The following is a 27,557-nucleotide window of genomic DNA, read 5'->3' on the forward strand; positions in this document are numbered from 1 at the left end:
CCTCAACATTGCTCACGACCTCTGGCATAATCCATTAACCACAGAAAGAGGTGCCATGCACATATGCACATGTTCAAACCTACCATTATTTCTTATTTTAGTCTTTTGAAACCCTTTTTCTTTTAAAAACTCCACAGCACCTTCTTGTTTGGCAATAGCTCATTCATTAAGCTGGGCCCTTCTGTGATATACTGTGTTCTGCAGGGCATCACAAAGACAGCGATGTCCTGCCAAGGGCACTGGGGTAGCTGTACTCGCTGTGATGTTCTGTGGCAGCCCCTTTCTGAGACCCTCGTTTGAGCTGCCCCCGTCAGATGCGTGGGATGTAAATGATCCCGAGCACGGAGCGACTGCTGCTCTGCATCAATATGACCCTTCAAAGTGTGAAGAATTTGCTCCAGTGTTTGTTTTCATTAAGCCCCATTCATTGAGAGAAAGCCAGTAGAGGGCTTGTTATATGATGTCTGAGCAGGCTACTAATGCACCATGTCAAGCGATTTGAGTGAACCCGCTGTCAGGTTAACAAGAGACAATTTAGCACTGGTTGACAGAAATGGGAGGGTCCTTTCTGAACAGCGAAGGAATTTTCTCAAATCAGTGCCGTGATTTCAGTCAACATTACAGAGATCCGTCGCTTTCCTTCCTTTTCTTCCTTTCTTTCCTTTCTTCCTTTCTTTCTTCCTGCCTCTATTTTCTTATGCGATAAACTGCTTTGACACCCTTTACGTTTCACAGTCATTTGATTTTCAGGCTATATTCTTGTGGTGGAACTCTTAGCCTGTGACGAAGCCATTCACTTTAAAATGCAGCCCTTCATTTGGTTACAAATAAATAGCTGATTTACATGTAAATTAAACGTGAGAACCCGGCCGTGCAATGTCTAGGATATTTATTTTAATTTTAAGGAAACATTTATTTTTATTAATAAACCCACTTACACACATAATGTTATTTGGAGAATACTTGAATATGAACAAGGGAGACTGTTACAATAGAATAATAAACTAAATACATTTTTAAAGAAACATGAGATGCAACATTGTTCAGCCACGGTTTGGCCCTGGTGATAAGGGTATAACTGCACTGGTTGCTGGAAGTCCTCTGACCGTGGGGAAGGTAACTCACCCATCAACAATAGTTTAACACATTGCAAATCTCCAGATACCTTGGATGTTTCATTTGTACAGTAAGCTGCTATTCCAGTGACAGTGTTGGGCAATGCCAGCCTTACTGGCAGTGTGTTTACATCTTTGAACTGTGTTTTTCTTTCTTCAAAACAAACCAAAATCGCTTTAAATTCCTGAGAGGGGAGAGTTTCGAGTCGGTGGCAGAATTTGTAACTGTTCCGATCATTCCCATAGGCTTTATGCACATAAACATTTTCAAGTCTACTCTCTGAATAGAGCCTGTGAGGTAAAATGTGAATATTTTGGCACGAAGGGGAGATATTTATAGCCTGGTGACTTACATTGAGAATAAATAGAAAATAACATCAGTTCAGGCAGGGAAACACAAGGACATTAAATGGCAGTAGCAAAACAAATTTGTAAGTTTACGCATTTAACAATCAAGCATTAAACTCATTACCTTGTATATATCTGTATATATACATGGATGTTGCAACTATATTAATTTAATTATTAAAATGAGGATACTTATTGAGTCTGGAGGGTTTTGCAAAGTGGCAATATGAGATGAAATAGTGGTAGAACAATATCTTCTGTTAAATCAATTAGAGCTTGAACATAACTACAACCTGGCCGTATACATATTTATATGACTGAGTGAGCGTGTGTTTGAAGCTGTTATAGTTCTTTTCACACATTTTTTCTATTTAGGATTGATTAAATTCCTTTGAAATGTGTGATTTAAATATGTTGGGTTTTTGGCAGGGAGCGCCAGATCATGTCACTTGATTTCCTGAACATTATTTGACACATTATTATGCAATAGTTACACCCCTTCAGACACCTCAAAATTAGTTATTAAAATCAGATTATCTCTGTGTATCTGAAGACAGCTGCTGGCAGTACAGCTTAAATCCTGTATACCCAAAAAGCCCATTAGCTGCTGGGATTCACAAGATCCCTGTGGAGCATTTCCTTGCTCATAACCTGAACATGATAAGAGGCAGACAGACTGTAATCTGAATCTGACATAAAACAATTAATTTGCTGGTCTGTAAAACACCAAAGTTGCATTTAAAGCCGTCAGCACCCATTTGCCCGGGGTAGTCATTTGGCATCCTGTAAATGCTTTCTCAGTGTGTGACATTTTTTGCAGGAACTATGAGCAATACTTTGCAAATTACATATTTCTAGCAATATTACAGTTTTTCAGCACTGGTTCGGTCTCCCAGTGAGAATACATCATTAAACACACAGCCTCCAAAAGGTTAAAAAAAAAAATCAGTTCTGTGTTAGTACATGCGAACAGCTACAACAAACAACAATAATTAAAATTAATTTGTATTGTGTATAATTAGCTTGATATCCCCTTTTCCCACTGGGACAAGGGTAACAAGGAATTCACAAGACAATCTGCACAGTACCTGGGAAATATTTGATGGATGCCTGATTACAGTAAACACAGTTAGAACAGAGGTGCTTTGATATCTGAGCTGAACTCTCTACAAAAGCTGTCTGGATATACGCTAATACTTTTTGCGGGAAACACCTATGAGATCAGTTCCCCTAGCACTAACCTCGGACCGCAACCCCGCAACACCAATATTAAGCTTCTCTACAGTAATCTTTTAAACTAATCACTAACAGTAATCCTTCTCTGTAATCCATAAACCTTCCCTTAATCCCTAAAGCTAACCCCTGACACTGTATCCCCTAAACCTACAAATACCCCTAATGCTAACACCTAGTCTTCAAAATAATCCCCTAACCAATTTAAAACTAAACCAACAAGAACCATCCCACTCTAGCTTCAACGCCTCTGAAGGAGCTGAAAAAGTTATTTGCCATTCCCTAATAGTGTTGCTACCTTAATCCTGCAGCTATACCTCTGCCTGATAGTGTCACATCCTCTTCAAACATCCACGTCACAGCACTGTCAGTATTTCCCAGTTTGTGTTCAAATAAAGAAAATTCATCTGCTAAACGGAGGTGTAAAAAAAAAACAAGAGCTTATATTTTTTGTAATATTTGTGGTTTATTTATAAAGAGAGAGAGAGACTTTTGTGATCTTTTACTCAGAGGAAACTTAAATATGAATCAATACTGTAGGGGTATCTGTAAAGCTATATTAGACTAACGCTGAGTCACAAATCGGCATAACTGCCTCGTTGCTAGTTTGAGGATGGGAGGCAATGATTAAATTTGCTTTCTATGTGACAAAGTGCTATCCACACTGCTCAGTTTGTGATTGCTAATAAGTCGCATTGTTGTGTTTGACAGGGTTCCGGGTTCCACGCGTCGAGGAGGCAGAAATATGGCAACGTGTTCAAGACACACCTTCTGGGGAGGCCGCTGATCCGCGTGACAGGGGCGGAGAATGTCAGGAAGGTGCTGATGGGAGAGCACAATCTGGTCAGCGTGGAGTGGCCCCAGAGCACTAGGACCCTTTTGGGGCCCAATAGCCTGGCCAACTCCATCGGGGACATTCACCGCAAGAGGAGGAAGGTAGGCACAGAATCATGCTTCTACTACGACTGACTGCATGCAGCTTTCATGTTCTTTATCACATGTTCATATCCGAATGTGTGTGTGTGTGTGTGTGTGTGTGTGTGTGTGTGTGTGTGTGTGTGTGTGTGCACTGATCTATATCCTTATAACACAGCATTGTCATAGATTTAAACTGAAATATAAAGCAACCGGAAGTGATTTGCCTTGGCTAAATGGATTATCTGGAGTACACATTCTGACTTTGGGTTCCATTCTCATTTCAGATAGATGGTGATGTTAGTTTGGTCACATTTTCTGTAGATTATAATGTAATATATGAGACTATTGAGGGTATTTTAGTGGTGCACATTTGATTAATATGTTCTGAAAAAACAGGGTCTAGGTTCACAAAAGTCCTTCTAGGCTTCAGATTAGTGGAGAACATGTTGAGAGGAAAAAAATATTTAATCTTGGAGGATAAGAAGGAATTGATTTTCCTCATTAAAGTAGTCTTCTGGGATTCAAAAAAGTGCTACGACAATCACCTTCATTCTAGATCAAAGAGATACAACCTGTCTTAACCTGTCTGTGTAGTTTCAGTGTTTCTCATCCCAAGTTGTTCCTTTTCAAACGTTATTCATCGAGTTAAAAGCTTTCTTGAAAGCTTTCTTGAGTCCCCCTGCCATTTTTCCCACGTCAAACCACCATGAAGGCATCCAAAAATGTCTAAAACTAAATTAGGCTAAATTATTTAAAAGATGCCCTGAAAAAAACACCTGAATCTCTCCAGCATTCATAAAAGCTTTTCGATGGACGTTAGCTGTATATCTCTTCAGTAGCTCTTGGCTAACATTTAAGATCGTAAGGGTATTTCACACAGCTTGCCCACTAAAACCAGACCACCCCAGGCGTTGGTTGTTTACTCGGAGAGCCCCTGTGAGAACGGGAGGCACGTCCTGATTGGATCCTGCCTGCACTATTCAAACAGATTGCAGTGAATTAGTGTAACCTGAGAAAGCTTTATATTTTGCATTCAAATGTAAAACATTAACAACACGGAGTTGCTAAACATTCTGCCTAACCTAGAACTGGTAAAATAGTCCCTTCCCCTCTAGATGCAAATATAATGCATCATATGATTTCTATTCTGTAAGGGAGGCTTTGTGTTTCATGGTGGGAGGGAGACATCCATCAAACTTTGACGTTGTTTTCTGATGATTTTTGTTTCTTCTTCTCTCACAATAACGTGATTCTTGCTTGTAATGGTAATAGTACGGCACACAGTAGACAAGAAGAGTCTGGGGCACTGGAAATCCAGGAGAGGTGAGGTGGGAGATTCCCCCGTTTTTGTCTTAGAACGGGAATATCTGGAAGCCAGGACAGGGAAACAACACTGGATATAGCAGTAGCACGAGTTAAGAGCATTGAAAGCTAAGACTCTCCCCTGTCCCTTGTTTAAAAGCTCGCTTATCACCCCTTCAGTTCAGGATCTGTGACTGAAGAGTAGCTTTCCAAAGCACAGGCAAAGCTATCACAGGGGGCATCTCTGCCAGCTTGCATTTATGTGACCGTGAGAAAGTGCGTTCATTCGGAGGTTAGACAGCGAAGAAGAAGGGGGGGAAAGAGGGACCCCCTATGCGTCACCATCTTGCCATGTCCAGATCTGCCGATACTGTTTAATAAGAAGGTTAATGAGAAGGTCCCACCAGGCCATTACAGGAAATTGCATAGGCTCTCTTTTCTTGTTTGGACTGAATACTCTCTCCCCATTGTGCAGTAACAGAATGCTTCTGTCTCTTGGCCAATGTGAGCTGGTTCTTCATCCAGCTAATGTTTCACCTCCCACACCTGTATCATTGAAAGGTCAAAGGAGCATAATCATCAGCTAATCCCCTCTGCACTGGGAGCCATCACACAGGGCCTAATGATGGGTAATTAGTCATGTAGCATTTTCTGTACAAAGAGCGCCTTTTTCCCCCCATCGTCATAACATTTCTACAGCCAAAGCTGTCACGAACCGCGGGGCTAATTAATGCCAAGCAAAGACCAGGGGCATGCAAAACACAACCTGGGATCCAATGTGTACAGAACTGCCTCGCCCTGAGCTTCGGGATGACTAAAAGCAGACCGCATGGCCCGACCGATACTCTGATTTATTTCAGAGATGCTGATCTATACCAAATATCTCTACCAAACACATTGTCTTACTCTGTTACTTATTTTTTTCCCTCTCTTTTCTTGTTTCTATTTTTCTTTCAGCACATTTCGGAAAGCCCTCTCCTTCACCCTATTTTTAGCGAGAGCTGTTAGTCAGTCTCTTAAACTGAACTGCCAGACAGTCCATATGAAAAAAAACACAAAAAAAACACAAGAGAATACGATACTGCCAAAAATCCAACAATTTCCCTTACTACAAACCATATGAGCAGTCCACTAAAGCTGTACAGATACCCCTATGGTATTCTATCATAGTTTAGTTTCCTTTGGGTAATGGCTTGCTAACCAGAGGTCATGAAACTCACAATAATACATTTCTGTGCGGGTTCAAACACTGGGCCCTATTCACAAACTGCAGCTCCCGAGTTATTGAGAGATCTGATGAGTCAAATAAAGTTCAGGATCTGTGCAAATAGAAAGTGGCTGCTTTAAGGCGACTCCACACTTTTGGTTGTCCCCGCTTGTGCCCACACGGGAGGTGGGTTAGACTTCACAGGGCAAAGGAGATCTGTCCAGACTTGACTGTTGCAAAGGGGAGATCCGGCTTATCCAGGCTTCTCTCCCCTTGTCCGCTGTTCAGGTCTCATGGGTGGACTGGATGATAGACTGTTATATGCAGTAAAGGAGCTATCTTTTTCCGTGTGTCAAAAGTTCTGCTGAGGTAGTGAATGCTTGATGATGCTTTTAAATTAAATTTCCTTTCCCCTCAGTCACATTCACTGTTCCAATGACTGTTATGAATCACAACTTCCTCATTGTATTACTCTTTTACACTGGAACCGTGATACAGCAAATTACATTTGACAGAAAGTTCAAATTGCCCTGCAAAATGACCATATGTGATCCACCTTGCTTCGTTTGAAGATTCAGGATGAAATTCTAGTGATAATTACTTTAATATTAAAGATATATTGATTGTTCCATAATGGATATCTTCATTAATGTAAATATCTTGTAATAATCGACTCAAATATTTGCTGTTGAAGAAGATGGTGATTGTTTGCCAGTAAACGTGACACAATAATTAAGTATCTCTACCAAATATCTCTACCCCCGCCTCCCTCTCAACCACACACACACACACACACACACACACACACACACACACACACACACACACACACACACACACACACACACACACACACACAACCTCCCCAGGCTGAACTCGGTGAACTCAAATTGTGTCTAGAAATAAGTATAAGAAAAGGACAGGTGGGCTGGCTGGCTCTTTGTTGCAGTCTAAACAAGTCTTGGATGAATACAACATGCACTGTGGACAGAAGGGTTAAACACAAAGCAAAAGCATACTTGTGGTTAAAAGTACAGTGAGTGGCTGTATCAATGCAGCTTAAAATAGCACAGTGATGTGTCTGCACCATGTTGAAGCTCTGAATGAGGCGCAGTTCTCAAAAGCATGCAGTAGAGGGCGCAGCCATTTTATTCTGCAGCTAGCTGATGTTGCCTGCACCAAAATTATGAATGAGGGATTGTGTTTCAGCTGGTGAGGGTTTGGAAGGAGAAAAAAAAAAGAAAGGGAAAAAAAAGTCATATAGAATTAAAATAAAATCAAACCAGCAGCTTTGAACATTTTAATATCATTTTGAACATGTAAATGGTTAAGAAGAAGGTGGTAGGGGTTATTAAAATGTCACGTTGTGTAATAAAGTAAGATATATATATATATATTTGGGAACTATCAACAATGCATGATTCATACAAGCCTGTGATAAATCACACCCTGGCTCTCTCACTATGACAAGAGAGATCCTCAATAGCAAACATTCCTAAAATACTTAGATAAACTCACTACAATACCATCTAAACACAAACAGCACAGACTTACAGAAGAAGAAAATGCTGATTGTTGGCTATTTAAACTAATTTTAGTGCTGTATTCGGGGAGACAGTGGTTTAAAGTCACTAGACTGCTCTCATCTGGCGTTGGAATTATCTCAGCTGGAGAAGTTTTAACATGTAAAAATAATAATTACAATAAAGAAAAACATCTAACCAAGTGGCATTCATTTTATAGAGTAATACTCTGGACAAGTACCAGGCTACAAGAATAAGATAAAGTTCATAATACCTTAATTTCTATAAATTATACATAGCATACTGAAAACACCTGGCCTCCTCAATAAAAATGCTATAATAAATTGATGTAGTATATTATATTATAGTATAGTATAGTATAGTATAGTATAGTAGAGTATAGTATAGTATTGTTTAGTGTAGTTTAGGATTTTAATCCCATCTTGGCAGGCCAGAGATTTTCGTAACCGGTTAGACAAGTTGTTGCTGATAAAATGCTTTTCACACAGTCAGTATGTGCACTTAAAGACTTTACTGTGATGTATATGGCATTAAAAACATAAAACACATGGAAGTATTTATAGGAAAATAAGTCGTTTCAGAGAGCAATTTCAAGAAAAACCCTGCACTTTCCATGAATCCAAATGTGTTACACTCTAAAAATAAATGTTCCTCCCTGAACACTACCACATGCTTTATGTTTTTCTTTATGTACACCTCTGTTTAAGGGAAATTAATCCCATGCTTTTCAGTCTATAATAACTGTGCCCTACAAGTGGTTACCTGTTGTGTCGCTTTAATATTATAGATGGCATACCAGAAGGTTAGTGACAGATAAAGCAGACGTTTAAATCCCCTTTAAATAAGTGATCAAAGCAAGTTATTGGTTTATAAGTACCTCAGAGGCGGAGGTAGAGCAAATCTGCAGAGAAAACAATACTGACACGACGGAAGATGAGAAGAGAAATGACCTGGAAAGACATGAGAGTGACAGCAAAAACAGATTGATTTTAATTCACAAATTCTCTACACTCTACTGACTCCCATGCTGAACTGATACCCCCCTAAATGCAAGCTTTAGCCAGCAGTGTTCGCACATCCAGCAGTACTCTCTAAATCACTGCACAGTACATTGCTGACAGTCCCAATGGGGATCATCGGTTGCAGTCCGACACTGACTGAAGTTCACACCGAGATCCCCTGTCTCCTCTTCCAGCAGCGGAAACGGTGTGTGATGTGCGACGCCGGTTCAAATTGAGCAGACAGAGCCTGCTGGAGAATGGCACTCAGATTCACACCAAAGAACCTGGAAATGTACAGTACTTAACTTCTTAACACGCCATCTGATCTGAACTTTCGCCGCTGTAATTCGAGGTTCTCAATGTCTCATTGTTCATTCATTGGCCTGACCCCTTGAAAGCAGCAAAGAACATTTACCAAAAGAGAGCGAGCGATCGATTGAAAGAGAGAGAGAGAGAGAGAGAGATGTAAGGAGAGGGAGAAAAGCTGGAGAAAGATTGTGTGTAGATGTGTGGGGTGTGTGGAGACAGAGTGAAAAAGGAAGAGATGGGAGGGACTGAGGGGGAAGAGAAATAGAGGGAGACACAGAAAGGAGGGAAAGAGGATTCGTTTGCAGGCATTTTTACAACTTTGGAAAACCTCCCCGAGCCAAGGTATTTGGGGTCAGATCTTACTGCAACAGTGTATAAAAAGTGCTATTGTTTGCCCTCCGAGCTGGATTTTTAAGGGAACATGGATGTTATTTTACCAAACAAACCCTTGCGAGTCGAGCACATTAGAAATGCATGTTTGGGGCCAGGAAAATCTTACCTTTCTCAGGGTTTGCTGACAGCAAGGGAAACTCTCGTGCTCAGAGAGTATGTTTCATTTCTCCTCAGAAAAAAAAAGATTTTCCAAAAATGTATGTTGAAAAAAAAATGCAACGTAAAAGAAAAGTGTTTTTACAAATTAGTTGACCTTTTGGCAGGTTCAGTGTAATATTTCAATGGCATTTTCTCCTTTTCCTTCAATAAATCAGACAGTACTGAACAGATTCAGACATCTGTGGCTTTCTTCTTTTTGTTAACAAGTTCAGTGTCCCACAGGGGAGATGAGTGTAAATGTACACTCTGTTTCTCAGCCCAGAGTTTGAACTCCTGAAGAATACATGCGGTGCAATTTGAGGTTTCACACAAACTGGCAAACTGGACTAAATTCAGCAACTCATGTAAGGATACCGGCACAGCTCTGGAATGAATGAAATCGCATGAGCTGAAAACGTCAAAAAATACCCAGTCTGAGTCAGTCTGTTTCCATCTCTATCTTTCTTTTTATAATTAGATTTAACTTATTTTGTATTAGAATGCTTGCAGTTTTGCAAATTTCTTGACAAGCAAGAATGACCTTCGTCCATAAAACAGCTTGAGGGAGAGCTATACACTGCATTTCAATCAAAGACGCTATAAAGTGTTGCTGCAAAATGACAATTCGGATGTAAACATTTGTGTGAGGCTGTTTACATCATTGTATAAGTTATTTAATACAATACAAAAACAAATCCAAATTGATTGAGTTTTTCCTTCAATCGTTTCATGACAGAGCGGAAGGACTAAGATTGTAAAAGGAGAACAGTGCTAAATTCATGGCATAATCACCCCTGAGACAGAGAATGAGAGGGAAGTGGTAGAGAATGGGAATGGAGGGGAGCACAAAGGAAGAGACTTGAAGAACAAGAATATAATCTAAATAAATCAATAAATAAAAACAAGTGACAATCAGATATCTGGTCCAGATGAATAGATATGATCCCTGGTGTGTGAATGTGGGGAAGTGAGTGAGAGAGGTTCTGTGGTTGGTGGGTGTGTGCCTGGAGGACGCTGATTATTGTTGGTTAGTCACTTGGCAGATATTGGCATGGGCTTTTTCTTTTCTGGGGTTGGGCTGGGGGCGGCTAGGAGAAAGTGGGAAAGCACTTGCAATTCCTCAGTGGACCACTAGAGAGCAGTGGGATAGTCACACAGTCAAGAGTGAGAGTTTTCCTTGAACAGCCAAGAAGCAGAGATTAAAGATTGGATTCTGAACTCCACCGGTTGCAGGTTCTTGACTTTTCTGGATTTCCATGCTCTCCAGACTCTGCATGGCCTTACTTGCCCCTAGTCTGGCCATCACCATGAGCTAAAGTTATACAACCGTGACTTTAAGGGAATCTCAGGAGGGTGTGGAAACAGAGCACTGTCCCCACCCTAGTAAGAAAAATATACGAAATAGAGATGTTCTGATAGCTTAGATAACCAGTGAACTGTGATAATCACTAACCTTCCCCTTTTCTTGATTGCTTCATCTTCCGCTCTTATTATTGGCTGGAAGTCTATATTAAGAGATTGTTATCATGGAGAAAGGTGATTTTCATATTCTATTGTTTTGTTTACTATTTTCAGTAAAGTTTGCCAAGTTCAGTTTTCTGTGACAATTACATACCCTGAAGGAAGCGCAGCTGAAACGCAAACGAACTGTTGGCACCCGACCTTTCCGTTGCCTTTGTTGTACAAATATAATAAGATGATCAGAATGCTTGTGTTGACTTAGAGCCATTTAGGCGCATTCAAAGAAGGGTCAGCTGTGACATACTGTCAGTCACGCTCTGCTAAAATGAATGCAGAACAAACGAGTTTACCGAGACCTACAGAGAATCAGTGACTTCTTTTTCGGCTTTCATAAATCAAGGTCTTCCTCTAAGCCTGGATTATGCTGTTGTATAGCTGTTAAAATTAATAGATGATTGTGAGATGTGCATCACTGTGTGACATGGCCAAGCACAGCACTCCCCAGTGATGGGAATTTAAGCAGTTCCCTTAGGTAGGATTTACATCACCATTCCAAAGTTGAATTATTTTGTAATTATAAGTCTCAGCACCAGGTTAACAGACAATTGTATAAAGGAGAATCTGAGAAATCTGAGTCTTTTCTATTTTAAATCGCATATAGTGTTTTTTACACTTTGAGATTTACAACAGGGTTTACATAATCAAGTCTTCTTCAAAAATGCTTTACTTTCCCCTGAGAGACCCATTCTAGTGAAGTTTTCTCATTCACTCTGATGTCATCTCCTTAAAAAGACATGGCAACCTTTAATCCTGATCAATTAAGCCGCATACCTGGATTCCCGTTAGACCTCAAGAACTTGATTTGCCTTTAATTGAACAGATGAGTTAATTAAATAATCAATACCACAATAGACTTTTTGCAAAACCTTTGGGAAGTAGGGACACCAATTAATTACTGCAGTGCAGAAAATACATTCAGACATGGTTGGAGAATTGTTGCTTATCATTTGTGGCTGTCTCTTGCTCACTAGGTGTTTGCCAAGGTCTTCAGCCATGAGGCTCTGGAGAGCTATCTGCCCAAGATCCAGCAAGTCATCCAGGAGACGCTGCGAGTATGGAGCAGTAACCCTGAGCCCATCAGTGTATACCAGGAATCCCAGCGCCTCTCGTTCCAGATGGCCGTACGTGTCCTTCTGGGCTTCCGGATCTCCGATGAGGAGATGAGGCACCTCTTCAACACCTTCCAGGACTTTGTGGACAATGTCTTCTCCCTGCCCATTGACCTGCCCTTCACTGGGTATAGGAAGGTACGCCAGAGTGACTTTCTTGTCTCTTAAATGTCATCACAGTCTACTTGTTAGTATTGTTCAGGGCAAGTAAATTCAAGGGAGCAGCAGCAGTAATGAAAACAGAGAATCGGTTATGCTTTTACTGGACACATTTTTGATTTACTTGATAGCATGTGCTGCACGCAAATTAGTGATTGGGCAGAATATGAATGTGAAATGGGCCATTCCATTTCCTTTGGCCAAATACAGTCGTGGCTTACAATCAAACACAATGAACGACTTGTTTCTCTCCCTGATAGTCTTGTCCGCATGGGAATGCTGAAACATGAGGTTTTTATGAACCACCAGCTTATTCATGGAGTATAACAGAGAGCACACAAGTTACGCTATATAACAGTAGATGATTTTCACACAAGAAAACTGTTGTTCAAGTGGTTTAAAGGAGTGCGTGTGTCTGTGTAGGGTATCCGTGCGAGAGACACACTTCAGAAGGGCATTGAGAAGGCCATACGGGACAAACTGCACAACAGTCAAGGGAAGGACTATGCTGATGCTCTGGACATCCTGGTTGAGAGTGGCAAGGAGAATGGCATGGAGCTGAGCATGCAGGAGCTGAAGGTAGGACTTGTCCACCCACCACACAGTGCCCTGAGCCACTAACAACTTAATTTAATGTATGTACTAATTAGTTTTACCACTGCATGTGATAGTCAATTTAAAAAAAAAGCATTCAGCAACATAATTTTCACTATAAAATACGTGGAAGAGCTGATGTCAAAGCAGGATGCAAACTGATATTCAGAAAAAGAATTAAGCAACTGTTTAACCTGACAGAAGAAGCACCTTCCTAGAAATGTATGTTGTGCCAGCACATCTGTTGCAATAATCTCTATCAGCCTTAAGCAGTTCTGCATGATCAATGCATTTGTCACAACATCTGGTGCTTTTGAGACCTTCTGGTGACTTTCAAAAGGTGATGGATCCTTCAGCAAAAGTTCCATCTTCTGTCTCTCTGAAGTATATTTAAAATGTAGTGTAAATGCTTTGGTTAAGTCCATTGTATAACTGGTTCAAATCACCCAAAAATTCCTGCTGCCACTTAAAGGGTATAGTGCGTGAGTGACAGGTGAAGAAGCCCTAAGTCTGTTGAAGGACAGTTTTTTTCCTATCTTCACAGCTCTAGTATTCTAGTACGAATCCTTCAGAAACAAGTGTTACTATGGAGTCATAGGTTATTTTTGACGTTTTCTATTTGGAAAACTGACAAACAGACAAACAAAAGGCAGTCAACTGGGACTTATTCTGGTATGTTTAAGTTCAGTGGCATGTCACAGATTTGTTTGATTGGTGAGTTTAGAGTTCTCTGAAGCGTGTTGCATGCTTTCCGTGTGAGGAACAGCTGGCAACGCTGTCACTGTGAGAGGGAACTAACCATCGCACTGGTGAGTTGTGCTCAGGGCTGTTTGCTTTTGTTAAGCCGATTCACCTTGGAGGAAAGTAAGGAAAAACAGTGTGGTTTTCCCTGTTTTCAGAACTCTTTGCTGATAGCACACATCAAAAACGTAGGAATAAACTTTCCATGGCTAGACCTACAGTTAAAAGGGAAGTACAACTAGGCCATTTAGGACCCTGTGTGTGCATATGTGTGCGTGTTGGACTTTTACAGAATTTTCCTGTGGAATCCGGATGCCTAATTTTAACGTCTATTTACAAAATAAACACCAGCCTCAGAAAAGTGGATTTGTCTAAGAATCGTTGACATGGTTCTGTTTGTTCTACAAACTTTCAATTTTTATTTTGTTCAGTATGTTTCAGTATAATTAATAATCCTGATATAATTGTATTGGCTATTGTGGAATTCCAATAAATCCAACAGTAGAATCTGTTTCTGAAAAGGTCTATAAAAATATAAATAATTTTTGTATTTCTAAATTTAGTCATTTGGACATTTTATTTTCTTCATTTTGTTTCATTCATTAGTAATACAATCAAGATGCACTGGTTTAAATAGAATAGATTTCTAAATTAATTATGTATTCTATTATATAATATAGATCAGCATATGGACTTTTCCTTTAAGGATTTTGTATACTTTTATGTGTTAAAATAAGATGTCATAAAAGATGTATACTACAGTTTTAAAGAGCATCGGAGTTACATTCACTTAGAAATAACTTAGACTAGTTACAATAGCCAGTACAGTATATTTTATATAATCTGTCAATAGCTGGACATCTAAAAGAAATATTTTAAAGAATGCCTTAATCTGATTTTTAATTTGGAAAATATAACCAAATATTTTAAATATATAAAATTGACAGAGATCAGTTTGGAAGTCAAATTTTGGGATATTTATTAAAACAGGAAAATGTTATGTACTGGGGCTTTGGTTTTTCCTATATTCCTACCTGTGATGTTGTATTTGGTAAAAATATTGAACAACCAAATTAGTCTATCTTTAACCTCGTCCATGTAGTGATAGTGACTGTCATGTAGAATATAAACACCAACATTCCTCCAGAATTAAACGACATTTCAATACTACACTTTAACACTCAGCGTATTTAGCATTACAAAAGGAGGTAGTTTGGCGTTGCAGACGACTCCTCTTGAAGTGGTTGTAGACTGCCAGGAATACAAACAAAACCACTGCCCTCTGAAAACATGTAACTCAGTCTCTGCAATGCCTTTGGAGATCAATAATGCCTTGGGATAAGCGTGGTGTTTGACCTTGCCCTCGCAATGGGTCAGAATGGAATCAAATTAAAGCTAGTCTGATAAGTCCTGGGAATGGGCCTTGGGAGCAAACAGTCAACAACTTAAAAGTTAATTCCCATTACTACTCGAATAGTTGGCCTAACCACCTGCAATGGAGAACCTCTTTTTACCACAGACTTAATTGCAGTGAAAGATAAAGGTCTTTAAGGAAGACCTTTCAGTTCTGCCTGCTGGTACTGAGCCCCTGTCTTAGTTTTGAAAAGCTGTGACCTCTACTAAGATGCTGAGTTGGCAGTTTACTGAAAAGACCCCTTACCTGGCGATACCCCCTTTAGGCAATAAAAGGCTTGCCCCATTGCACTACTGTCATGGAGAATAATAACCGAGGCCCTTTTGTTTTGAGACATGAGAGAAATATAGGTATGTGCAGGAATTTCCTTGTTTTGGTTGCTGCCACAGGTTTTGAGCATCAGCCAGAAATGAGTCAACACTTTATTTTCTGAAGGTCTGTGCTTAAGCTGTCAGACGCAATGTGTGTTTTTCCATCTTTCCAGCCCTCACCGCAGAGCAGGGAAGTTCAAAACTGATGTATCGGTGTGCTGTTTCATGATACACATGCCTATTGGGTGGTGACAGAGAAATATTTTGACATAAATGCTTGCTGAGGTTGTTTCCTTTTCTTGATTCCTTTTTTTTTCTACTAATTCAATATTTTTTCCCCCAAACTGCAGAGAATGTTATCCCCACGTGAAAGGTCTCAGTCTCAAACAGGAGGAAGGCATATATATGTAGATATGTTTACGGAACTTAAATGGAAATCCAAACTCATCCTACAGCTAAACAGATACATTGTTATATGTTCAACACAACAAATTAGCAAATCTGTCTTGGCAATCATGGAACTGAAAATGATATCCTCTTCAACTGAAACGCATAGCATAACATGTCTAAGCAAACACACATTCCTACAGTATAGAGCACTATCCTTGTTTGGTGCTTGATGTGGCAGACCTCGTAATAGCCGTGTTGTGACCACTCTTCTTCGCAGGAGTCCACCATTGAGCTGATATTCGCCGCTTTCGCCACCACGGCCAGCGCCAGCACGTCCCTCATCATGGAGCTGCTGAAGCACCCCGCGGTGCTGGAGAAACTGCGGGACGAGCTGCGCAACAACGGCATCCTACACAACGGCTGCCTGTGCGAGGGGGCCCTGCGGCTCGACAACATCTGCAGCCTCAAGTACCTGGACTGCGTCATCAAGGAGGTCCTGCGGCTCTACACGCCCGTCTCGGGAGGATACCGCACTGCCATGCAGACCTTCGAGCTCGACGTGAGTATCCTGCCTCCAGTCCTGCCATAAACTTCTGGCACCCCCGCCCAGTGTAGGCTAGACTCCTGGAGCGAAGTGTAGTGTGTTCATATCTCTAAACAGCGTTTGGTTTGTGTCTTTCACAGGGCTTCCAGATCCCCAAGGGCTGGAGCGTGATGTACAGTATCAGGGACACGCATGACACGGCCGCGGTTTTCAAGGACGTGGAAACCTTTGATCCCGAGCGTTTCAGCCAGGAGCGCAGTGAGGACAAAGAGGGACGCTTCCACTACCTGCCCTTTGGCGGGGGTGTGCGGACCTGCCTGGGGAAGCAGCTGGCCACGGTCTTCCTGAGGACACTGGCCATCGAGTTGGCGAGCACCAGTCGCTTCGAGCTGGCCACCAGAACTTTCCCACGCATCATCACTGTGCCCGTGCTCCACCCAGTCGACGGCCTCAAGGTCAAGTTCTTCGGACTGGACTCCAACCAGAATGAGATCATGGCCGAGTCAGATGAAATGCTGGGGGCCACCGTTTGAGGAGTCCGGTGGGGCGGGGAGGTCACGGGGGGGCGGCCACTGTGGAAGGGACATCAGGGCATTGTGTCGAGTGGCAAGAAAATGTTCATTACATGTCAGCAATGGAAAGAAAACAGAAGAGAATTGAAAAGCAAAACACAGAAATCATCTTGGGACTTTCCGAACAACTAACTTCATAAGGAGAGATAAAACAAAAACAAGAAGCTGCCAAAAATGTATAGATTTTCCTTTCTTTTTCTTTTCTTTTTTGAAACAATAAAATAGGTTCAGACACCATGAGGTGGGGGGTGGTCTGGTATTCAGTGGATGGGTTATATGTGTGTATGTCCCCTTTGAGAGAAGAAACTGCATTGAAGGGACAAGGGGGTGGAAAAGGGTGCAACAGGGTATAGAGATACAAGAATAGCGAGCGAAAAGAGAAGGACATGGGAGAATGACAGGAATGGAGGGATCGGCCTATGGCTGGGGTGGGATAAAAGAATGTAGGGAATGTGAAAATAGGAGAAATTTGAGAGGTGTGCAAAAAAGGGACAGACATTTGTGGAAAAGTAGAGAAATAATGCCTTAAATATACATATTCACCAGATACCTTTGCCTTGCATTCATTTGTTATGTACAATTCTGTTCCCAGGCCTCACCGAATGTGTAGAGTCCAGAGCGTTACGCCTCTTTGGCACATCAGTTCTGTGGAATGTGCTTGGACCGTTAGCACACTTAACCTGTCCATGATTGTGCAACATTCATATTTTCTGTAATAAGCAGGCCTAAGTGTTGAATGTCGTTTATGAATGTCAATGTATAAAGTATGAAAGCCCTCCATGTCAATCTTACATCTCCTCAAGTGAGTTAATTGAATTAGTGTGCAGTGCAAAGAACACAACAGGTTGCAGGAAACATGGGCTTTGCAAATTACTGTTGCCTGAAAGTTGCTGTTTGAACAAATGAACTTTTTGGAAACACCAGGCATACAGAACCCGAGTTATTGAAATAACATCACAGCATTTGCAGAGTGTCTACAACATTAAGTGTGTGTGTGTGTGTATATATATATATATATATATATATATATACACACACACATACATATATGCATTGTTTTTCAGTTTAACAATTAAAGATTTTAAGAACTGTACATCTGCAGTTTTTAGTTTTTTCAACCACATATTCAAAATTCCTTGTGTTTTATGATTTTTAAGGGTAAGAGATAATGTGAACAATCTGTAACTCCACAAAAGTCCAGTAATTTTTCAGACATTTCCATAACCTTTACATCAGTAATGACTTTGCGAGATTATGCACCAATCCCCCATTTCCATCAGTCCCAGTTGGTTCAAATTACAAATTATATGAAACCGTTGGGGGAAGGAGATAATGCCAAAATGCAAGGGAGGCAATTCTTATCCATTGTCAACCGCATTTTTAAAAGGGGACTCATGCCAATACACTGCTGAAGCAATGCCATAAAGACCTTGTTGACATATTCTGCTTGAATATGCATCTTACTACTCCCTTGATTTATAGTTCATTAGATCAGTGGTATCATTCTAGTTTGAAACCATACTATGCTACCCATGATAATAATAATAGTTAAATAATAATAATAATACTAACAGACATATTGGGGTTAATCACTAGTTATTTAAGTAATATGGCCCTGGTTTAATTGTAATTCAAGGCTGGTTTGTCAAGAAGAAGAGAACATTATTCAGGAGGATATCAAGTAAAATGAGAGAGCAATGAGAGAAAATCAAATCAGGGTGGGGTGTGTGCAGGTAATTCTTGTCTGAATTTTGTTGTTGTTTTGTTTTGTTTTAGTATGTAAAGAATATTTTTATCTGCTTTGTAACTGCTGCTAAGATACCATCAAGGATTATGTATCTGTCGATTAATGGAAGCAGTTTGGTAAAACGACTGCGGTCTGCATCATTTACTCACAGTTTCGTTGAAATTTAGTGTGAAATTGGCCTGTTTCTCTAGTCATCCATGAACACTGCAAGAACCCAAAGCATATATGACACCTAGACCACATAAACACCTTTTTCATTCTTATTTCATACTGTAAATTACAAACTCATACATCATTATAATAAATATAAACAAAACAGATTAAATGAATCTGAGAACAGAGCCATTGAAACAGTTTTATTTGCATCGAAACTGAGTGAAAATGTTCAAAGAGCTGTGATTTAAACAATTTAAACCTTTCAGTAATGTTTATTTTTTCACTTTTCTCTCAGTGGGACTAGACAGATACAGATACAGTGTAATATACAGTTTTTCCTCTCTGCTGAACTTGACAAACACAATGCCAATTAGCACTAAGATGATCTCTTTCACTGACAGCAAGAGACCGATAGAATTCCTAATTAAGCTATGTCTTAAGAAAAGTCAGGGTGCAGTGAATGACGAATTTGTGAATTAATGTGAGGAGACAGGATCAATGTAAACAATTTAGAGACAACTATGTCTTAATGTCCTATTAAGGTTCATTAAACATTATATGTTTTCTTTAAAACCCTGAAAGGTTTATCCAATATTTTAACAAATATTTTTAATTTTCTTGAAATTCTTTGAACTTGTTTCCATGGACTGCCCTTCTAAAACTTTTTACTTGATCTTTATAATTCAGTATGGGGATTTATGAAGACAGATGACTCCTGTTGTTTAAAACCTTTGTTTATAACAGTGTGTTTGTAAAGTTTTACATACTTCAGCACCATAATCTAAACGTATTCAAACAGACCTTGATTAGCTATAGTTTTGGAACAAAAATAATATTGTAGAAGACTAGTGCTAATCAGGTTTTGTGAAAACAGCCCCAGGAGCTTCAGTAACATGTTTAAATCCCACACGGCACGTACGTAACCATTTAATTTCAAAATGTGTCTCTCAAAACGAGGTATTTTACAATCAAGAGAATGGACTCACAAACAGTGACATCATATATATATATATATATATATATATATATATATATATATATATATATATGACGCAAGAGCTAGATATTGATTAATTACTTTGAAAACTCCAACCAGGTCATATTTAACAGGACAAAACAGAAGAATACATGTATCCCTGGAAGCATGGTGCCTTCTGTGAGATGGAGCAGAAAAGTGTTGGGGTTTAAATGGTTCCATGTTTGCAGAAAGTCAATGCTTAGAGTGAAAGTCAAATCCGAGATGAACACCACTGACAACGTTGCATTTCAAAACACATTCCTCTGCTGCTCCTCTTGTACAGTTTTCACATACAGAATTTTTGAAATTGCTACAGTGGTTTCCAAGGGGAAGTGAGATTAGATATTTTTGCTGGGAAATACATTTGTGGGCTTGAGAGCAAAGAACTGTGGGTGAGGAGGCTTTCGGACCCATTTTAGCGAGTAATAGAGTAACATATTTGTATTGTTTTGTTTTTCTAATAACCTATTATTATTATTATTATTATTATTATTATTATTATTATTATTATTATTATTATTATGTTATTATTTTTGTTGTTGATGTTCGCTGTTGCTGTTGTTGGTGATGTAATAATAAATATTATTTTAAGTGCTATTTTTGTTATATTTCAGAATAGAGATTTAGTATAAATAAAGTTTGTTGGTAAATATTGTTATATTTAGTATGATATGGATTTTCATTATATTGTAAACAGTGTTTAAATGTTAATATTTTTTTTATTACATTCAGTTAATATTAATTAAAAAGAAAACAAAAAACAGAAGCACTTGTGAGGTATGTTAATATTTGGTGCCATGTGACCACATTCTGTGTTTTGTGGATAGCTGTGTGTGTGAGTGTGTTTATCTGTCCATTTGTACATAATATTTTATTTCTTTTTACAGATCAGCATTTAAATTAGTTCAAATATGAATGTTTGTTATTGTCTGTTCGTTGGTTTGTCTTCTGTGATCCTTAATGTATTTGGCAATTTTATAGACTCCAATAATAAAATATAAAAACATATTGTGTCTCCATGGTGTTTGAATAATGTTCATGACTTTCACTGGCCCTTGTTAAAAACAAGTTGTGCACCCCTAGACTCACCTCAACACAGTCCCTTATCATTCAAAATATTTATATAAGATAAAGATAGCCGACAAGAGAACTGAGAACTGAATCAGGAATCTGTTGTTTTCAAAATAATAATTTTCTGTGTATACATAACAATCCCATTCAACATCAGGCTTGTCTTTACCTTAAAACATTCAGCAAATTGGTCAAAGCTTCCTCACACTGCATGTGGAAATGTGTTGTATTCTAGGCAGCATTTTCTGAAAACTCACATTTTTTATATTCTTCTGAATTTAGTAAAACTAATAATATTGCTTTTGATAGAGAAAGACAGAGTGTGTGTCTGGGGGGTGGGGGACTTTTGATTTACCCTTAATTAATCTTAAGAAAGGTGATTAACAAAACATATTGGAATACAAAGCTCAAGAATACAGTGATTAATTGGTTCTGGAAAATGCCATTGATTGAATGGCCATTGTCTGGCAATTAACATATTTTTATTAGTTTCCTTTCCATTTTATTTGATACATTTTGATAAATATATTTAAAATTACAATATCAAATGCAATTCAATATACAATATATACAATATTCATTATTTTAAAATACAGCCACGTTTGAATATGGCAGAACTGTAAAAAAAAAAAAAAAAAAAACTTCCCATGGAAGCTGGCTAAAACCCTCCTCCTTTGGGCAGTGCTTTCGACTTGAATAACATTGTTTTACTGGGTTGCTGCAGATTTTCATTCAAATTGCCTTGCTGGCAACAATTGCTGGCACAGATTACATAAAAAATGGTCAGTGCATGAACAGACTTCCTCTTTTTCAAGACTCGTACACATTACTGTATCTTTCTCAGTCACCCATTGATGCAAACCACAACACGCCTAGATTGTATATGGCTCTCACTGCAATTTACATAATGAATATAATGAGGTGACATTTATTAGTTGAACTATTATCCATTATTTGCTATTATTATACTGCTTATGACATGACATTTGAAAAACCATTTGGAAAAGAGCAGTAAACCCATGAGAGTTGTACACATCACAACTTTATTACATCAGCTTTATACAACTTTTAACAGTTTCACTCAAACAAGATGTCACCCACAAACTAGAAATTTCCTGGTGAGATACTTTCAGAAATAATGAATACAAATCCCACGCCCTGGGATTTTTCTGCAAACACAGCAAGAGTACTGTACACATCACCTAACAGCATAGCAACCCCTGCATTTTCCAACACATTTGCATGACGTGTACATGCGATAAATAAATTAAGCCCTTCCCAAGATATAATGCTGTTTCTCCATTGGCTTGAGCGAAACGTCTTGAGTAGAATTAATTCAAACATGGACAATGTACCACAGCATATACATCTTTATACAACACTTACCAGAAAAAAAAGTGTTCTCTGTGGGTATTTTTGATTTCTTCAACAGAAGTGGTGAATACATGCACAGGTTAGCTATTAGGAATTGCACTGCCTTTTAATGGAATTCTTCAAAACCATAAATCTTCTTGGCACTTCATATTTACTTGACATGATGATTGCCAGTATACCAAGTTATTACTTGAGATCTGCTCAGGCGAATCTCCTTAAACCTACAAGATTTTAATTAAAAAGCTCCGGTTCCCCAGGATAAGAAATCTCTGTTTTAGCTAGTCTTCACACGCTTACCTGGGATCAGTGTTGTTTTATGTTTGTAAAGATTTCTGATTTGTGTTGCATAAATTCAAATTATGCATCTGTTTAAAAAACAACTTCTGAATTGACATGCATTTGGAATTTGTGCAATGTGATGCTCCAATAAAACGTTATTTATTAACTTATTGTAGTGCATCTGGGCGTACTGCCTTCTGTCTAGCAATATGTGTGGTGTCGTACATGATACTCTTGTTATATTGCAAGCCAAGTTATCATTTACAGATATCTTCAATGGCATTTCAGTATATCGTTAAATATTTAAAGATATCTTTAAATCACTCACAGATATCTGTAAATTAATCTGAGACATGCAATTTAACATTTACAGATATCTGGATTTCATTTAAAGATATCTGAAATACATTTCAAGGTATCTGCAAATCATTTTATGATAATTTGAATATATCTATAAATGAACTGCAGATATCTAATTTGAAAGTGCTTTTGAAGATATCTTTAAGATATCTTTAGAGATATCTAAAAATATCTAAACATTGAAATATTCAAAGATATCTTGAGATGCAATTGAAGATATGTTTAAATGATAACTTGGCTTGCCATATCTGTTGGGGACTAATTCCCCTTGCATACAATATGCAATCGGAGTGATACTAGATCACATAGTGATTGTACAAGTGTCCCTTGCTTAATTTAGTCCATATCTTGCATTTATGTTAATATTTGATTGGGTTAAGTTGTGTGTCATGGAGGGAGAATATTTTTGGTATACACTCACCTAAAGGATTATTAGGAACACCATACTAATACTGTGTTTGACCCCCTTTCGCCTTCAGAACTGCCTTAATTCTACGTGGCATTGATTCAACAAGGTGCTGAAAGCATTCTTTAGAAATGTTGGCCCATATTGATAGGATAGCATCTTGCAGTTGACGGAGATTTGTGGGATGCACATCCAGGGCACGAAGCTCCCGTTCCACCACATCCCAAAGATGCTCTATTGGGTTGAGATCTGGTGACTGTGGGGGCCAGTTTAGTACAGTGAACTCATTGTCATGTTCAAGAAACCAATTTGAAATGATTCGACCTTTGTGACATGGTGCATTATCCTGCTGGAAGTAGCCATCAGAGGATGGGTACATGGTGGTCATAAAGGGATGGACATGGTCAGAAACAATGCTCAGGTAGGCCGTGGCATTTAAACGATGCCCAATTGGCACTAAGGGGCCTAAAGTGTGCCAAGAAAACATCCCCCACACCATTACACCACCACCACCAGCCTGCACAGTGGTAACAAGGCATGATGGATCCATGTTCTCATTCTGTTTACGCCAAATTCTGACTCTACCATCTGAATGTCTCAACAGAAATCGAGACTCATCAGACCAGGCAACATTTTTCCAGTCTTCAACTGTCCAATTTTGATGAGCTTGTGCAAATTGTAGCCTCTTTTTCCTATTTGTAGTGGAGATGAGTGGTACCCGGTGGGGTCTTCTGCTGTTGTAGCCCATCCGCCTCAAGGTTGTACGTGTTGTGGCTTCACAAATGCTTTGCTGCATACCTCGGTTGTAACGAGTGGTTATTTCAGTCAAAGTTGCTCTTCTATCAGCTTGAATCAGTCGGCCCATTCTCCTCTGACCTCTAGCATCAACAAGGCATTTTCGCCCACAGGACTGCTGCATACTGGATGTTTTTCCCTTTTCACACCATTCTTTGTAAACCCTAGAAATGGTTGTGCGTGAAAATCCCAGTAACTGAGCAGATTGTGAAATACTCAGACCGGCCCGTCTGGCAACAACAACCATGCCACGCTCAAAATTGCTTAAATCACCTTTCTTTCCAATTCAGACATTCAGTTTGGAGTTCAGGAGATTGTCTTGACCAGGACCACAACCCTAAATGCATTGAAGCAACTGCCATGTGATTGGTTGGTTAGATAATTGCATTAATGAGAAATTGAACAGGTGTTCCTAATAATCCTTTAGGTGAGTGTATGTGCATGGGGGTGGTGGACCAAGAGAGTGGTCACACGTAGCCAGCGGGTTTTATATGGGGGAGGCAGGGGAGGCATGTGTTATTTGGCACCCTAAGAGAGTCTAGCTACTCTCCCGACACCGCAGGTCTCCTTTGACCACCATGTGGGCGTGCATTTCTTTTTGTCCTCTATTAAAAGCAGCATTCAGTTTAAAGACACTGTGCAAGCTCTTTAGTGTTTTCTGAAAGCAGTGAACATTACAATTAATCATAAATTACAAAGGCCATTACAAAGGTGTATCAGTAGAATTGTTTCATGAGTACAACTCTTATTCATATTGTCTATGTGCAACACTGTACAAATGTTAGTGCATCACCAAACTCATACATTTCACCTTGTTTTGTTTTCCTGATGCTTTCAAAAAACAACATGGCATATTGTTTTATTTTTGTTCTTGAAAAAGAAACTTTGAGCCAGTCATTACATGCACACCTACGTTTGTCTTAATTGGGTAGCAGCAAAGATAAACCCATGGATTTGTTTGGGCACAGTAGTAGCGGGCTGGAATCCTCACACATCTGTCAAACTTGCAGTGTCTCTGGTGATGCTAATAAGACAGATGACTAATTTATGGAGGTCATTACACTTCAAGGCACAGCGCTGTTAGGCAACATGTGAATATGAATTTCAAATCAGTCTTTATCTCAATTTGTACAAGGTACGTTATACACCACTTGAAAGAAAAGAATGAAGAAAGACAAGCAAAGATTTCCTGTCTAATTCCTCATTCCATTCAAATATATCTCAGGTAGGATTACTGCATGGTGTTGAAGATCGTGCTTATAATTTACAAGCTTAGGTTTTAAGTCTTTCTGCATTAAACATGAGAATTGAAGCATGGCTAGTTTGTGTTTTCAAGCTGCTAAATTCATAACTACAATGCTCCCACCTTCACCTTGTATCACCTTGTTTTCTTCAAGCTGCAGCGTTCTGAAGTTTAATCCATTTGAATTGAATTTTGAAACTTGATCTGCAGAATCCCTGAAAAGTGCACCCAGCCCAAGTATTTATGCCGGCTCTGTTTTGTGCTTCGTGTTGTGTTATATAAACTACATATATCAATGCTGTTCATAGTAATGCGACTTGGCCCTTACATTTAGTAGGATTGTAGGTACAGTTTAGGAGATAAACTAAATGCTGCAGACCGACAGGAAAGAAAAGAAAATATTTGTGTTCACATCCGTTCTCCCCAGTGATACAGTTGTGTGACATTCTTAAGAAATACAGACTGGAGAACAAAAGGAAAACAAAGGTGAGTGGTTCTACAGAGGTTTATCTTACGTAAATGATTTCAGTCAACATTAAGGCAATCTGTCTGATGTCACTTTCAACTGACGGTTTGTGAAATTAGTGAAAACATAACATTTATACATATGTAACCAGAATGTATATTTAAAATATAAGGGATATACACTCACCTAAAGGATTATTAGGAACACCATACTAATACTGTGTTTGACCCCCTTTCGCCTTCAGAACTGCCTTAATTCTACGTGGCATTGATTCAACAAGGTGCTGAAAGCATTCTTTAGAAATGTTGGCCCATATTGATAGGATAGCATCTTGCAGTTGATGGAGATTTGTGGGATGCACATCCAGGGCACGAAGCTCCCGTTCCACCACATCCCAAAGATGCTCTATTGGGTTGAGATCTGGTGACTGTGGGGGCCAGTTTAGTACAGTGAACTCATTGTCATGTTCAAGAAACCAATTTGAAATGATTCGACCTTTGTGACATGGTGCATTATCCTGCTGGAAGTAGCCATCAGAGGATGGGTACATGGTGGTCATAAAGGGATGGACATCGTCAGAAACAATGCTCAGGTAGGCCGTGGCATTTAAACGATGCCCAATTGGCACTAAGGGGCCTAAAGTGTGTCAAGATAACTTCCACCACACCATTACACCACCACCACCAGCCTGCACAGTGGTAACAAGGCATGATGGATCCATGTTCTCATTCTGTTTACACCAAATTCTGACTCTACCATCTGAATGTCTCAACAGAAATCGAGACTCATCAGACCAGGCAACATTTTTCCAGTCTTCAACTGTCCAATTTTGGTGAGCTTGTGCAAATTGTAGCCTCTTTTTCCTATTTGTAGTGGAGATGAGTGGTACCCGGTGGGGTCTTCTGCTGTTGTAGCCCATCCGCCTCAAGGTTGTACGTGTTGTGGCTTCACAAATGCTTTGCTGCATACCTCGGTTGTAACGAGTGGTTATTTCAGTCAAAGTTGCTCTTCTATCAGCTTGAATCAGTCGGCCCATTCTCCTCTGACCTCTAGCATCAACAAGGCATTTTCGCCCACAGGACTGCCGCATACTGGATGTTTTTCCCTTTTCACACCATTCTTTGTAAACCCTAGAAATGGTTGTGCGTGAAAATCCCAGTAACTGAGCAGATTGTGAAATACTCAGACCGGCCCGTCTGGCACCAACAACCATGCCACGCTCAAAATTGCTTAAATCACCTTTCTTTCCCATTCAGACATTCAGTTTGGAGTTCAGGAGATTGTCTTGACCAGGACCACACCCCTAAATGCATTGAAGCAACTGCCATGTGATTGGTTGGTTAGATAATTGCATTAATGAGAAATTGAACAGGTGTTCCTAATAATCCTTTAGGTGAGTGTATATACATATTTTTGTCAGTTATCCATATATTCATTTTATACATATAAAATGTATAAAATAAGTATATAGATTACAGGCTAATCTATATTCTTATACTTTAAATAACAAATAACAGAAATCACACCTTCAATATATCTTTGTGCCATATGGGTCTGTACCTTAGCCAGAACAGGAATGTAGGGGGGACTTCTGGATTTAGACAATGTTTAATAATAAAGAGACTTTAAAATGCAAACATGAACTGGAAGCTCATAAATGTACAGCTTATTGCAGATTCCACAGCAATTTTAAATGAAATTAAACTAAGGGAGGATTTGGATAGGATTCTGGCAGAGATTCTTTTTCCTCACACTTAAAGATCACAGGATTGTGTTTTG

At 39.3% G+C, this 27,557-nt stretch overlaps 1 protein-coding gene across 2 annotated transcripts in view; it reads left to right on the forward strand.

Annotated features, from left to right (window-relative positions):
• cyp26b1 (cytochrome P450, family 26, subfamily b, polypeptide 1) overlaps positions 1–19,791 on the forward strand; it is a 36,603-nt gene extending 16,812 nt beyond the window's left edge. For both annotated transcript variants that reach the window (XM_066718329.1, XM_066718330.1), the window contains exons 3-7: positions 3,408–3,632; positions 12,001–12,276; positions 12,721–12,876; positions 16,025–16,306; positions 16,432–19,791. In XM_066718329.1, coding sequence (XP_066574426.1) covers positions 3,408–3,632; positions 12,001–12,276; positions 12,721–12,876; positions 16,025–16,306; positions 16,432–16,824 — 1,332 coding nt within the window. In that variant the 3' untranslated portion in view covers positions 16,825–19,791. The remainder of the gene's footprint in view (positions 1–3,407; positions 3,633–12,000; positions 12,277–12,720; positions 12,877–16,024; positions 16,307–16,431) is intronic.
• Positions 19,792–27,557: the final 7,766 nt, after the last annotated feature.

Source organism: Amia ocellicauda, chromosome 12 (genome assembly GCF_036373705.1).
Source record: "Amia ocellicauda isolate fAmiCal2 chromosome 12, fAmiCal2.hap1, whole genome shotgun sequence".
NCBI classification, from domain to species: Eukaryota; Metazoa; Chordata; class Actinopteri; order Amiiformes; family Amiidae; genus Amia; species Amia ocellicauda.